This window comes from Capsicum annuum, chromosome 4 (assembly GCF_002878395.1).
Source record: "Capsicum annuum cultivar UCD-10X-F1 chromosome 4, UCD10Xv1.1, whole genome shotgun sequence".
Lineage (NCBI taxonomy): Eukaryota > Viridiplantae > Streptophyta > Magnoliopsida > Solanales > Solanaceae > Capsicum > Capsicum annuum.
Window position 1 is genome coordinate 228,848,562 of NC_061114.1, and position 13,218 is coordinate 228,861,779.

A 13,218-nucleotide genomic window follows, 5' to 3' on the forward strand; every position below is an offset into this window, starting at 1 on the left:
TGAAACAAGGCCTCCCTCTACTTCAGTAGTTGGTGAAAGTCCTAGCACTACTACATCATCTAGTGCGAGGCCTACAACCGCCTCGAGGCCTGCAACTACCTTAGTATGTGCCTAACATGTGGTGGAAGTGTTGCAACTGCTTCTGCAAAATCTGAAAGTGATACTCAACCAATTAGTCAATTAGGTACTCAACACTCAACTACAGGTGTTGATGGCCCATAGAGGAAGAGTATCTCAGTTGTGCAAATCCTTAATATAAGAGGCCAAGAAAATTGGTGTGCTATTTGGATCAGGTGGTACTGTGATAGAGAGGGTAAGTAGCTTATCATTTAAGGATATTTAGTTGATATTGGTGCATCTTTAACTAGAAATTTTGTTGTTTTCTGAGTCTGGAACTACTAATAGAGTGTTACATACTCTTACATGGAAGAGTTCAGTGCCAATATTGATCTTGATTACAAACCCAATGGACTAAGGTGGAAGGGTAGAGCTACAGTTACTCAAAGGCAGCTAAAAGAAGAGGATTACAAAAGAGCAACAAGCACTCATGCCACACCAACTACCCAGGCCACACCAAGCACTCAGGGCACATAGTAGATTTCTCTTTCGTCTAGCTTAACTGCTGGTTGTTTTCTTGACTTGTAACCAACTATTTTGATTCTAGATTGATTTCCAACTATTGTTAATTTGCTATGACAAATAATTATTTTTGTTCATGAATTTGTGGTTTGATAACAGTAATTATAAGACCTAATTTGAAGACATGTTTTTCAAACTTGTAATTGTCATGTCATTACATTCATTATCATTGTACATTGAACTACAAATCATCAGGGCATGTTAAATACATCAGATGGAAAACAAATCACAACAACAGTGATATCAAAATTAATGCTTTATCTCACTTGTCTTTCTTTCCTTCTAGGTGTTCTATGTTTTCCTTATCTTCCCTGCCTTCTAAGTCTTCTATGTCTTCCATGCTCAACATCTGTTGATGGATTCTTCATGTAGTATTGTTCTTGGCATGTTGAGTCAGCTCCATCAGGCCATCGAAAGAATTCACATCCATTATCAGTTACATAGTTTTAATAACCTCAAAACATTCTTTCAGGAATAGTTGGTGTCTTTGACATATTAAGTTCGGCATAAAGTCCACAATAGCAAAAATGAACTGTGAAGAAGAATACAATTGAACCAGCCAAAGAATTGAAGAAAAAAATCAACTGGATATGCACGAGTAGAAATAGTATAACGGCAGAAACTTAAAAAAAGAATAAAGGAAAGAAATTTGGAGAGAGAAGATGGAGTTAGAGGCAAAGAAAGAGATCAAAATTTGTACAACAATGGTTTTAGAGTAAATGGAGAAGATGGCCTTTTTAAAGGCCTCAACTGACCGTTAGCACCTTTTAGAAGCTCTCACACTCAAAAAATGTATGATCACACACACCTTGAATGTTTAAGCCACATATGATGTCAAGTCAAAAAAAAAAAAAAAATGCTTAAAATAGTGTTCTGATGTGTTTAAGGATTTAGTTGACAAAGGAGTAAACAAGAGGGTCCAAAATATAAACGCATGCACGTACAGGTTCTGCCTACATAAATTGTACAAGCATATACATGAAATAGAAAGTAGGGAGCTCATCTAAAGTTGTCTAGCCAAGATTTTCTGCTTTACTTCAACAATAAAATCTTACAATCTAGTGTCTCATTGGTACAGTTATATAAAGCTGCTACCTTGTTTTCAATCACCAGTGACGTAGCAATCAAGTCTTACAGCATGATTTTTTATCATCACAAAACAGATGGTTGGTGATCGATCTTATAAATGTATTGATTAAGAAATAATTTTATTAAAAAGCAAGAAACTGTTTTATACAATATTTTTTGGCATAAAATGAATTCAAACATACCACTGCGTTATGCATCAAAATAAAACACCGCAACTTTGAAAAAGGAATTGTAAATAACATGAAAGAATTTTAGTCGTAATGCTGTCTTTTGAACCTTCAAAGGAAAATCATGACAAATTTATAGTTCAAAAACAAAAAAGAGATGAATAACACATCCCTTGGTACCTCAATGTTGTGATCACAATGGTTTGTTCTAGTTATACGAGGAATGTATAGGTGTATCCACCAAGAACATGCATAAATCCTCAGGCATATATCAAATCAACAAAGTTGGGAAGCTATTTATATTTTCCGTTCATCATCTTTACTTGGAACTTGGAAAAACTCATTCCAAATCCAGTGCAATAGACAACGCCGCGCAAGGAATATCAGCGATTCCAAAAGCCGTTACAGATCTATGAAAACCTTCGAGTCATTTGTTCAGGAACACCAGCTTGTTACAGATCTATGAAAACCTTCGAATCATTTGTTCAGGAACACCAGCTTCTCTCAGTGTTAAAAGCAACAACAACATACCCAGTGTATTCCCACACGTTGCGGTCTAGGAAGGGTAGAGTGTACGCAGACCATAACACTACCTCAGATGAAGTAGAGAGGCTGTTTCCGATAGACCCCCAGCTTAGAACCGATAACAGTACCAGTGTTAGGAGCAGATGATCAATAAATCATCTACAATCCCTGGGGTGTGTGTGGACTGTGGGTGTATTGGGAGAGGAAAGGAACAGACATTTGAGAGACTTAAAGGAAGTAATTTGGCAACAGAGTTTTCTAGGAAGGAGCTAATTAAATTTCTTGTCCAACATATTGTCAAGATCACAACTAGTACACGAAATAAAATTGACTAGTCTAGCAATGCCCAAAACTGGACTATAGAAGTTATTCTCTATTCCATAGTGATCGAGGAAAAATTAGAGCAGCCATTATTTGATTTGGTCTTTCAGCGAGACTGTCATACTCTCTTCAGAAAAATATTGATGTCAAGCTGCAGTTCAGACATGGCAAAGATTGCACCATTCACATGATCGATGAGATATGACGCATCAAAGGAACAACATGTAACTGCCGTCAATTTTGAGGCTTTGAAGGAGTAGGGGACGAAGGGGGCTTCAAATCTGGGTACTGCAATATATATAAACAAATAAGAGTCAATATCGCAAGCTGAAAGTTGTTCCCAGCAAAAAGCATTTTGATGGTTCTGTGGAAAGAGGAGATAAAAAAGAAGCTTTGCAGAACCATTCTAAGCATTAGTACATGACCTAAACTGACTGACAGTACCAAAACAGAGAACGAAAGGAGATGTAAGAAATAAGCGTCCACTTCGGTGAGTTTGGCTTTATCAAACTGCTGCATACCTGGGATGGTTCGAGAGAGTTTAGATCAATTGGGATGTGTACCAGACTCCCAAAAAAAGAACCACAAACTAAAGCATAAAATGAATCCATCGCAGTGTCTATGAGACAGCCAACTTGGATACTGAAAGTGAAAGTGGCACATATATTCAAGAATCGTCCCAAGCACCCTTACCACTACTCCAAATGTGGTAAAGAATAAAGAAGTCTTATAACAGCTTTGCAATCTCAGAACTTACTTGCTCATGGTCGTGGATGTGTAATCAAGGTGGGATGGTAGTGTGTGTGTGTGTGTGAGAGAGAGAGAGAGAGAGAGAGAGAAATCTTACATTTGGATAAGGGGATGATGACCTAGGACCACATTTTGCCGCTGAGGTTAAGTCAGCAGAATTCTTAATTGAACCATTCCTTCTCTGCTCAACTTGGGCAACACCTATAGAAGATGGAGATTGACTATCAATTTCATTTGCTTCAATCACCCCATTATTGCTGTCTTGCAGTTGCAACCCTTTAACCTTCTTCTTGGGATAGATATGAACAGATGGAGGGAGAAGGGTTTCTTGGATCTCCTGCAAAGAAAAAATAAACATTTTAACTGAAAAAGATGAAATTATCTGTGCAGAGTCTCTGATTAGGGATGGGCTATTTTGGTTCAAACCGAAAAAATGGAAAAACCAAACCAAAATTAAATTTCGGTTTTTCAGTTTTCGGTTTTCTGATCGGTTTCGGTTTCAAATTTTAGGAATTCGGTTAATCGGTTCGGTTCTTGGCTTTTCAAAAAAATAATTCAGTTAAGCCAAAAAAGAGAAATTATATGAATAGTATATTAATATTTAAATTATATATAAAGCCAAGCCAAATCTGATTCGAACCCAACAACAAACCCAAGTCCAACAAACCCAATACCCCTTATTATATGTAACCCTTGGAAATAGCCTTTGGCAGAAATGCAAGGTAAGACTGCGTATAATACACCCTTATGGTGGGGCCCTTCCTTGAACCCTGTGCATAGCGGGAGTTTTAGTGCACCTGGTTGCCCTTTTTTTTTTTTTTTACTTCACAACCCTAATTCATTATTCACTTCACAAGAATCACAATCCTAATTCTATATCAGCAGCTCAGTAGTCAGCGCCTTCTCTCACCTAAATATCATTTTCATTTTCCAATTCTCACTAGTCAGTAGTCACTTCACCGATTCTCACTGCCGTCAACAGCTCAACCGACATGCGACCAGTTAGCCTTGAGCTCAGCCAACTAGTGACGAGTCAGCCTTGAGCTCAACCAACTGGCGACCAATTAGCCTTGAGCTCAACCAACTCATGACGAGTCAGCCTTGAGCTCAACCGACCGGCGACCAGTCAGCCACAACGACCAGTATCTCCGGCTCTCCCTCAAGACTCAGTTTTTTGGTGACCAGTTAGACCATAACAACCAAGAGACTGGCAAAAACCAGTCTAGTCATAGTCAAACAATGACCAGTCATTTCGATCCAATGTCGACTCACTTTAAAATATGTCTGATCCAGTATTTTTTTTTTTTCATTTAAATTGGTAGTTTAAGGAAAAAGGCTGATAACTAATAAAGAAATTGTTTCATTTTCACAGATTGGAAGTAGGGTAAGTAAGGTGGGGCGTCAAATGAAAACATTTCAGCTTCATCTCCAAATGAAGTTGAAGTTGAAGCTTCAAAGAAAAGAAAGGTCATGGAACCTAGGGGAAAATGTTGGCAGTCGTTTGACAAGATCATTGACGAAAAAACTGGAGCTAATAAAGCAAAACGTAAATATTTGTGGGAAACTTTATGCAGCTGCTACAAGCGTATTGTACTTCGTCAATGAATAATCATATGCTTAGGTTATGTCCTTACCGTCCTAATGTTGTTGATGACAGTCAAACAAAGTTAGCTTATCTAGCATCTTCTGCGAGTTAAAAGGAAGGAGCGTTGGGCACTCGGACATTTGATCAAGCACGAAGTAGGAAAGCTTTAACCCAACTGATAGTTGTTGATGAATTACTGTTTAGTTTTGTTGAAAAGGAAGGTTTTTAAAATTTCATGAGAGTCACAGCCCCACATTTTCATATACCTTCTCGTAGAACCTTGACAAGAGATTATTATCGAATCTGTAATGAAGAAAAACAAGTTGAAAAAGGTTTTCAAAGATGCATGTCCAAAAGTTTGTCTTACAACAAAGAGTCGAACATCTAGACAAAAAATTAACTACATGTATCTAACCACTCACTTTATACATACAAATTAAAAATTGCATAAAAGAGTTCACAAATTTTTGTCCAATTTCAAGCCATGAGGGTACTGATATGGTTGCTTCCATTACTAACTGTTTGCTTGAATGGGGTTTGGATATTCTTTTTAGTATTACAGTTGATAATGCTAGTTCCAACGATGTTACAATGAAAGAAATGTCTAAACAATTAAGTAATTGGGGAACTAACATAAAGGAGGGTCAATATCTTTTATGTGAGGTGTATGACATATATTCTTAATCTTATTGTGCAAGATGGGCTAAAAGAAATTGATAAGTCTGTCAAGTGAGTGAAACAAGTTGTGAAGTATGTTAAACAATCTGCCGCGAGAGTTAAAAATTTCAAAGAATATTGTGAATCTTAATTGATAACTTATAAGAAATCGTTATGTTTAGATGTTCCTACTTGATGGAACTCTACATACTTATTGCTTGAAACAGCACAGCATTTTGAGCTTGCATTTGAAAGATAAAGTTTCTATGATAATGGTTTTTCAGATTATCTTCGTACCTCTCCTTGCGAAGATGGAACTAATGCAGGTGCCTTGCACCTTTACAAGTGAGGATTGGGAAAAGTGAGGGCAATGGTAAAATTTCTGAAAACTTTTTATAATCTTACTCTGAAAGTTTCTAGTTCAAATATGTTACTAATAGTGTGCACTTTGTGAAAATTGTTAAGCTTGATCTAATTTTGAAATAGATAATAGAAAATGAAAATTCTAATTTGAAAAAAATGGCGACAAATATGAGGAAAAAGTTCAGAAAGTATTGGGGTAATCTAGAGAAAATGAACAAAATGATCATTATTTCATCAGTGTTGGATCCCCACAACAAACTTGAATATGTTTCTTTTGCAATTGTGGACATGTTTGGAAAAGAAATTGAGGCCAAGTGGTCCGATTCAGTGGAGACATATATGAAAGCCTTGTTTGATCATTATATTAAGAAATCAAAAAACTCTTCATCTTCATCTACTTCTTATTCTGGAAACTCTTCAGTGGTTATGGAAACTTTCAAAGAAGAGAAAAAATGAGAACAATACAGCAATTTGAGAAGCTTAAAGAATCTGAAGAAATTGAACCAGATTCGAAAAAATCTTATATATTAGGATTGTGGTTGATTGTGGGTAAGTGTATTTTTGGGTTCTTCTCCTCCTTCTCCTTCTTATTTAGTTTTCTTGAATGAAAACTATAGTTTTCTTGGACTGTAGATGACTATTTTGTGGACTGTACAACAACAACAACAAACCCAGTGTATTCCCACAAAGTAGGGTCTGAGGAGGGTAAGATGTACGCAGTCCATACCGATACCTCCGAAGAAGTAGAGAGGTTGTTTTCGATGGACCCCCGACTCAAGATAAAGAATAGTAAACAAGGGGATAGAATGACATAACAGAAATAATAAAATAGAAATCAGAGAAATACGAAATACGAGAAATAAGTACAACACGAAACAAGAAAATAAGAACTAAGATATAAGAAATAAGACACCCACCTAGTAGTAACATACACTCACATACCAAAGACACCTATGTACACAATCCTAGGATTACTAACCCGGCTACACAAGATCTCTCCCGACTGCTTGCTACAACCCACACACTCACACTAGCCTTCTACCCTTATCCGCGACCTCCACACCCTCCTATATAAGATCATGTCCTCAGTAAGCTGAAGCTGCTCCATGTCATGTCTAATCACCTCCCTCTAGTATTTCTTCGGCCAACCTCTACTCCTCCTGAAGCCATCCAAAGCTAGCCTCTCACACCTACGAATTGGGGCATCCGCGCCCCTCCTCATTACATGCCCAAACCATCTCAGCCTACCTTCCCGCATCTTGTCCTCCACCGAAGTCACTCCCACGTTCTCCCAGATAATCTCATTCCTAATTCTGTTCCCTCTAGTAAGCCCACACATCCAACGCAACATTTTCATTTTCACCACCTTTATTTTTTGGATGTGGGAGTGCTTGACTGGCCAACACTTCGCTCCATACAACATGGCCGGACGGACTGCCATTCTATAGAATTTTGTGGATTGTAGATGACTATTTTGTGGACTGTGGTGACTGTTTTGTGGACTGTGGTGGCTGTTTTGTGGACTGTGGTGGTGGCTGTTTTGTGGACTGTTGTGGTTGTTTTGTGGACTGTGGTGGTGGCTATTTTGTGGACTATTGGTGATTGTTTTGTGGACGGTATATGTTAAACTGGTGGTCGTTAGCCTCTTATGACTTATGTGTTGTTATAATTATTGTATTATGTCTGGACTCTACTAGTGTATCTCCATGACTTCAACTAGACTCTACTAGTGTATCTTCATGACTTCAACTACTTCTTCTAGACTCTGGTGTATCTTCTACTGTTTTTCTATCTTGTTAATTATTAGGCTATGCTTATGCTTATGCTTATTCAAACTTATGCATAATGCAGCTATGTAATTATGTTAAACTTATATAGTTATTTGATTTCATTTCATGCATGATGGGTGATTTACGACTGGGAATGAAAATCAGGTTTGAAAAAAGCTATTTTTCTAAAAAAAATTACCAATTTCAAAAGCTCAGTCATGACATGAAAAAGTCCACTACTTTAATCTTCAAAATCCGAAAAAACTTAACCGAATTTGCAGACACTGAATTTATTTCTGTTCGATTATGGTTGTCATTTTTGTCAAACCGAAAAACCGAACCAATATTAAATAACCGAACTGAACAAATCGAATGCTCACCCCTATTTCTGATAACTAAAATCATTGAGCTTCTGGTTTCATTTCAAGAATGACAACATAAAGAAAGTGCCTAAGGCAACACTTATTAGATTGTTGATTAGGCATGGTCGATGCAGGTTATCACGACTAGTGTTCTTAAAGGCGGGGGCATAAGGCGAGGCAGTTTATTTGGTATGAGGCGAAGCATAAGCCTTGAGGCGTTGGGAGAGTAAGCCCTACGGATCCTTTAATTTTTAGTATTTTATAAATTAATATAATTAGAAATAAATATTTTTTGAAGGAGATAAATCAACAAAAAAAGTAAACTATATCTAAATTAAAAAAAATAGTGAATATGTATCTAAAACTGCTTCCAAAAAAAAAATCTAACCTAAGCCACATAATACAACTAATAGATAAAGGTCAACTTTCATATGATAAACTATTATATGTCCTCAAAAACACAAGTTTGTATAAAAAAATAGTACATAATTAATCAACCTTCACCTTCTCGTAACTCAATCAACATATTTACGCACCCATATGCTATATATTGTATTTTAAAAGAGAACAAAAAAAGTAAATAACTTAAAAGCTCGTCACTATGAGACTTGAGAAAGAACTAAATGAAAAGAAAAGAACTAGAAAGAAGAAAATACACCCAGTACCTTCTTCAATAGTGGCGTCGTCGACCGGCAAATTCGTTTGCAAGTGGACTTTTAAGTTTTATTTTACTTTTGATTTGAGTATTTAAGTATTTACTAAACATATATTTTAGTATTAAGTTTAAATTAAAGATTTAATAAGAAAAAAACATTTTACACTCTAAGCATTCTAGGCTTACACTTATTTGCGTCTTATGTTTAGGCGAACACCCCAATGCTTAGGCGAACGCCCCAAATTTCAGGTTGTTTGTCTTTCAATACTTTCGCCTTCCCACAACGTCTCAGGGTGTTTTTGGCTATGCCTCGCCCGAGGTGAGCCCTGAACTGCCTTTTATAACACTGATCACGACCCAAAAGCCATTTGAGTCTCTTATCATTTGAAAAACGACACAATTCTATGCAAAGATACAAATAAGCAGATTATATACAAGCTTAATTACAGAAAATGATCCAGCTGAATATGAATGAAGAGATAATCAGCCTAACTCAAACTACTTGGAAGAAAGGAAGAATACCTGCCATCCTTTCTTGCCTCTTATCCCACCTCGGATAGCATAAGCCTCTTTGAGACCATTTTTGACCAATAGTTCAGCCACTTTAATCGAGTTTCCATCAAAACTACCTTCCACATCAAAGAAAGATATCCGTCAAACTCTTTGAACTAAAATATCCATGTGTTACTATGTCACTATCTGCTATTACAGCAGCTTTCTTTAGAAGCATCCAGTGTTTGTCAGAGCAGAGGCCATAAAGGCAACTCTCAGTAGGTGAGAGACATTCAACAACTGCATGTTTATAAGTGGGAAACATAATTATTATCTTTTCCTCCTTACAGCAGCTATCTGATTGTAAAACACAGCTATAAGGCTAATTTGTAAAGGCATTATTATATTGGGTTGCCATCTTGGTAAGCAAAAACACTCAGTACCCCCCAAGGAAATCATCAGATAGAAGATAATGTAACTTGAAAAGGGAAACAATTAGGTGGAAATGCATTTACACCTTCCACTACTTGGACAATCTGGAAGCGTCCCAATTGCAGCTCCCCCCAAACCCCTCCTGCATCCAGGGGCGGAGCCAGCCTTCTGTTTGGGAGTTCGGCCGAACCCCCTTCGACGGATAAATATACTATTTATACATGATTAAAATCATTTTTTATGTGGTTATAGTAGGTGTTGAACCCCCCTTCGACTAAGTTTTCTTTGAATATGGAACTCCCTTAGTTGAAATCCTAAGTTTTCTTTGAATATGGAACCCCCTTCGTTGAAATCCTGGCTCCGCCTCTGCCTGCATCTACATGTTAGTTGACTGTGTTGAGACCCTCCTGGCATCCAAAGGAGGATAGGTGCAAACATCCTTCTCAACCAAAGTAATATAATCGGATTGCTACAGTCATGAAGAACAAACACAAGGAGAGAGACATTGGAGCTAATCCAAATCCATCCATAACCTCCTCAACTAACCATAACGGCAATGGTAAGTTGACATTATAGAATATCTTACTTAACAATAACAATTGCGCCTTTCTTTAGAACATTTTTATAATGATGATATTCAAGTCAACTTCCAGGCACTTTGATCATGCCACTGGGTACCTACTACAATAGCACTTATCACTTGCACTTTTTGCACACAAAGGGAGTTATTTGATACTATGGAGAAGGGTCACAAGAGAACTTCGCAATATTATTTGGCTAATATAAGGGTGGATTCAAAGCTACTTTTCCCGGTCTCTCTACATCTATGCTCTATAAATGAAGCAAAAATAAACAAGAGACAACCAGTCACACACATTACGCACCAGAGACAGACGAGCACTCTAGTAAGTACAAGTAAATAGAAAATTAATAATTCTATATCTTTCATTCACTATGAGCCTACAAATTTAAAAAGAAAAACTGGATATTGCCACACCTCTACTACGCGAAAGCAGCTAGTATATATATATATATACACACATACATGGGAAAACATTGACAGTAAAAAACAGCATAAGAAAAGGTCAACCAATTCTGCTACTGGAAAAAATTGCTTCACTTTGAACTCACCATCAGATGAAGCAGAGATGTAGAGAGTTAGAAGTGGAGGACTCGAAGTTGAAAACAAACGGCTTAGTTGGCCCCTTTACATTGTATGTATTTATGGTTATAGTTTACAACATAAGATGCCAAATGTGCAACTAAATAATCACCATCCACGAGCTACTTATGTTATACGCCCTACTATGCAACAGTGAAGTCTTGAAAGTCGTATGGCATGACTCATATAGGAAACACACAAAATATAGTACTATTTTCGACTGAGTAGACCAAAATGCAATTAAGAATTCGACTAAACAAAACACTTACTTGTCTATAACACAAAGCGTAGTATTTTGTGGGTCCTTGATATTGTCAAACACCCTCTTAACAAAGGCAACTTCATCTCCATCCCCTTGTCGGAACTCAACCTGCAACACACTCTTATTGAACATTTTCAAACTGGGAGAAGGCAGATAAGCCAAACTCTTGTTATCTCTAACATCTAACAGCTGGCTACTGGGGTCATCACGGAGCTTTCCAAAGGCATCAACGGCGGAGATGAACTTATACTTTTGCAAGTACTCTTCAGTTAATGGGATCACAACAAGCCAGATAAACGTAACACCAGCAACAAAGAACGGATACTTATTGAAAAAATCATCAATAGAGAGCAAGATTGCTTCTATGCTGATTTTAGGGGAGGGAGAGGGTACTACTGGTATTGTAGTTTCAGAGGCAAGGGAAGTAAGAGGAAAAGAAGAAAGACTCGTACAAAGGAACAATATTTGTTGAATTGGGGCTTCCATTTGTAAAACGGGAAACACCTTTCTGGTTTTAGGGGAAGAATTCAATTGGATTGAATTGGTGGGACGAGATCTGCGATGAGTGAATTTGGGAGACCACCTGTGGATTTGGTGGTGTTTTTTCACAACTAAACAAGTTGAAATGCCTATACAAAGAGACTCCATTAGCCCAAAATAAGATAAGAACAAAACAAATGCTTGAGATTGGGCAAGGAGGAAGGACGATAATAGATATGGGAAGATAAGGCGACAATATATGGGACGATAAACGCCAAATTACTATTTCAGGCCTTGTTCTTTTGAGTTTTAAGTTTGGCGCGATCGGTGTATTTGTCTTTTCATTTTTACATTATTAAGTAATTTTTACTTCTTGTATCAGGTTATTTATTATTTGAGAAAAGAAAGAAACGATACTCTAAATTAAATGGCTGTGGACGATATGATTTTACTAAATTTTAATCCGTAAAATATTTAAATTATATTAAATTCAAAATATATTAGTCCCAAATAAATATTACGGATTAATATAATTGAATTAGTTATTTAAGTCTAAATAGGTATGGATTTAAATAAGGACTAATGTTTATTGGGTTAGTCCATTAATTTGGGCTACAAATTATGAGCTCACTTTACTAAACCCAAGATATTGTCATATTCTAAAGGCCCAAATAAGCGACACGTGTCAAATGACGAGGCATGTCAAGTCAGGTGAAGGAGTCAGTAGGATCGTGTCACATGTCAAACTGATGCAGCAGATCCATGAAATAAAAACCCATAAAAGGCGCCACATCACTTAAATTTGATTGGTCAAAAGAAGTCCATATTCATCATTGTTTACATCTAATTTTTGTCCTTCACAACTACGTTTAATCTGGGGTTTTTTCGATTTTCGAATAAAATCACAATAATTATTTTTTCCAAATACACGCATTTTAAAATATGCATTTGGGTTAAATTTGTCATTTAAGTGATAATTATATATTTTCGTATTTGAATATACGGGATTGTATAAATAATGTCATTTAAATGAACATTTTTCATCAAAATTGGACTTTAAATCAAGGATTATTTGAAAAATAAATATAAATAATTAAATCTTGATTTGAATATAATTTACTCTTACAAATAATCTATTTGGAGAAATACTTGTTTGGTTTTATTAAATCAAGAAGCTCGGGATTGAACAAGGGGTCAATTCGTATCAAATTTTGATTTGATTTAGTCAATTTATTGAATTTGGCTCTAATTAAAATCAAATTGGCCCCAATTGAAATGCAATTGACCAACTGGTATTCAATTTGGCTATAATTTAAATTCAATTGCCTAAATTAAAACTCAAATATCCTAATTCCAGCCCAATCCTTAAAATTACCTCCTAAATCTACCCAAACCAACCCCTTAACAACTTCAGCCCAACACCACAGCCCACCTTCAAAATACCTTGACCCGGCCCACTCGCCATCCATTACCTCCTTCAAGCCAAACATACGTACAACTCTCACCAA

At 36.6% G+C, this 13,218-nt stretch overlaps 1 protein-coding gene across 1 annotated transcript; it reads right to left on the minus strand.

Annotated features, from left to right (window-relative positions):
* Positions 1-2,674: 2,674 nt before the first annotated feature.
* On the minus strand, positions 2,675-12,036 carry LOC107866891 (rhodanese-like domain-containing protein 4A, chloroplastic). Its single transcript, XM_016712903.2, has 4 exons — positions 11,238-12,036; positions 9,405-9,507; positions 3,589-3,828; positions 2,675-3,029 (listed from the first exon to the last, which is right to left on the minus strand). The coding sequence occupies exons 1-4, from the start codon at positions 11,876-11,878 to the stop codon at positions 2,976-2,978; spliced, it is 1,038 nt and encodes a 345-aa protein (XP_016568389.2). The 5' UTR covers positions 11,879-12,036; the 3' UTR covers positions 2,675-2,975.
* Between the last annotated feature and the right edge of the window lie 1,182 nt (positions 12,037-13,218).

What these genes read in the sequence shown, in the direction of transcription:
- LOC107866891 (XM_016712903.2), bottom strand. Translation starts at nt 11,878, where the DNA reads ATGGAGTCTCTTTGTATAGGCATTTCAACTTGTTTAGTTGTGAAAAAA. An exon ending in ACGCTTTGTGTTATAGACAA is followed by an intron (nt 9,508 to 11,237) that starts GTAAGTGTTTTG and finishes TGTGGAAGGTAG; the next exon opens with TTTTGATGGAAACTCGATTA. An exon ending in CATCATCCCCTTATCCAAAT is followed by an intron (nt 3,030 to 3,588) that starts GTAAGATTTCTC and finishes TATATATTGCAG; the next exon opens with TACCCAGATTTGAAGCCCCC.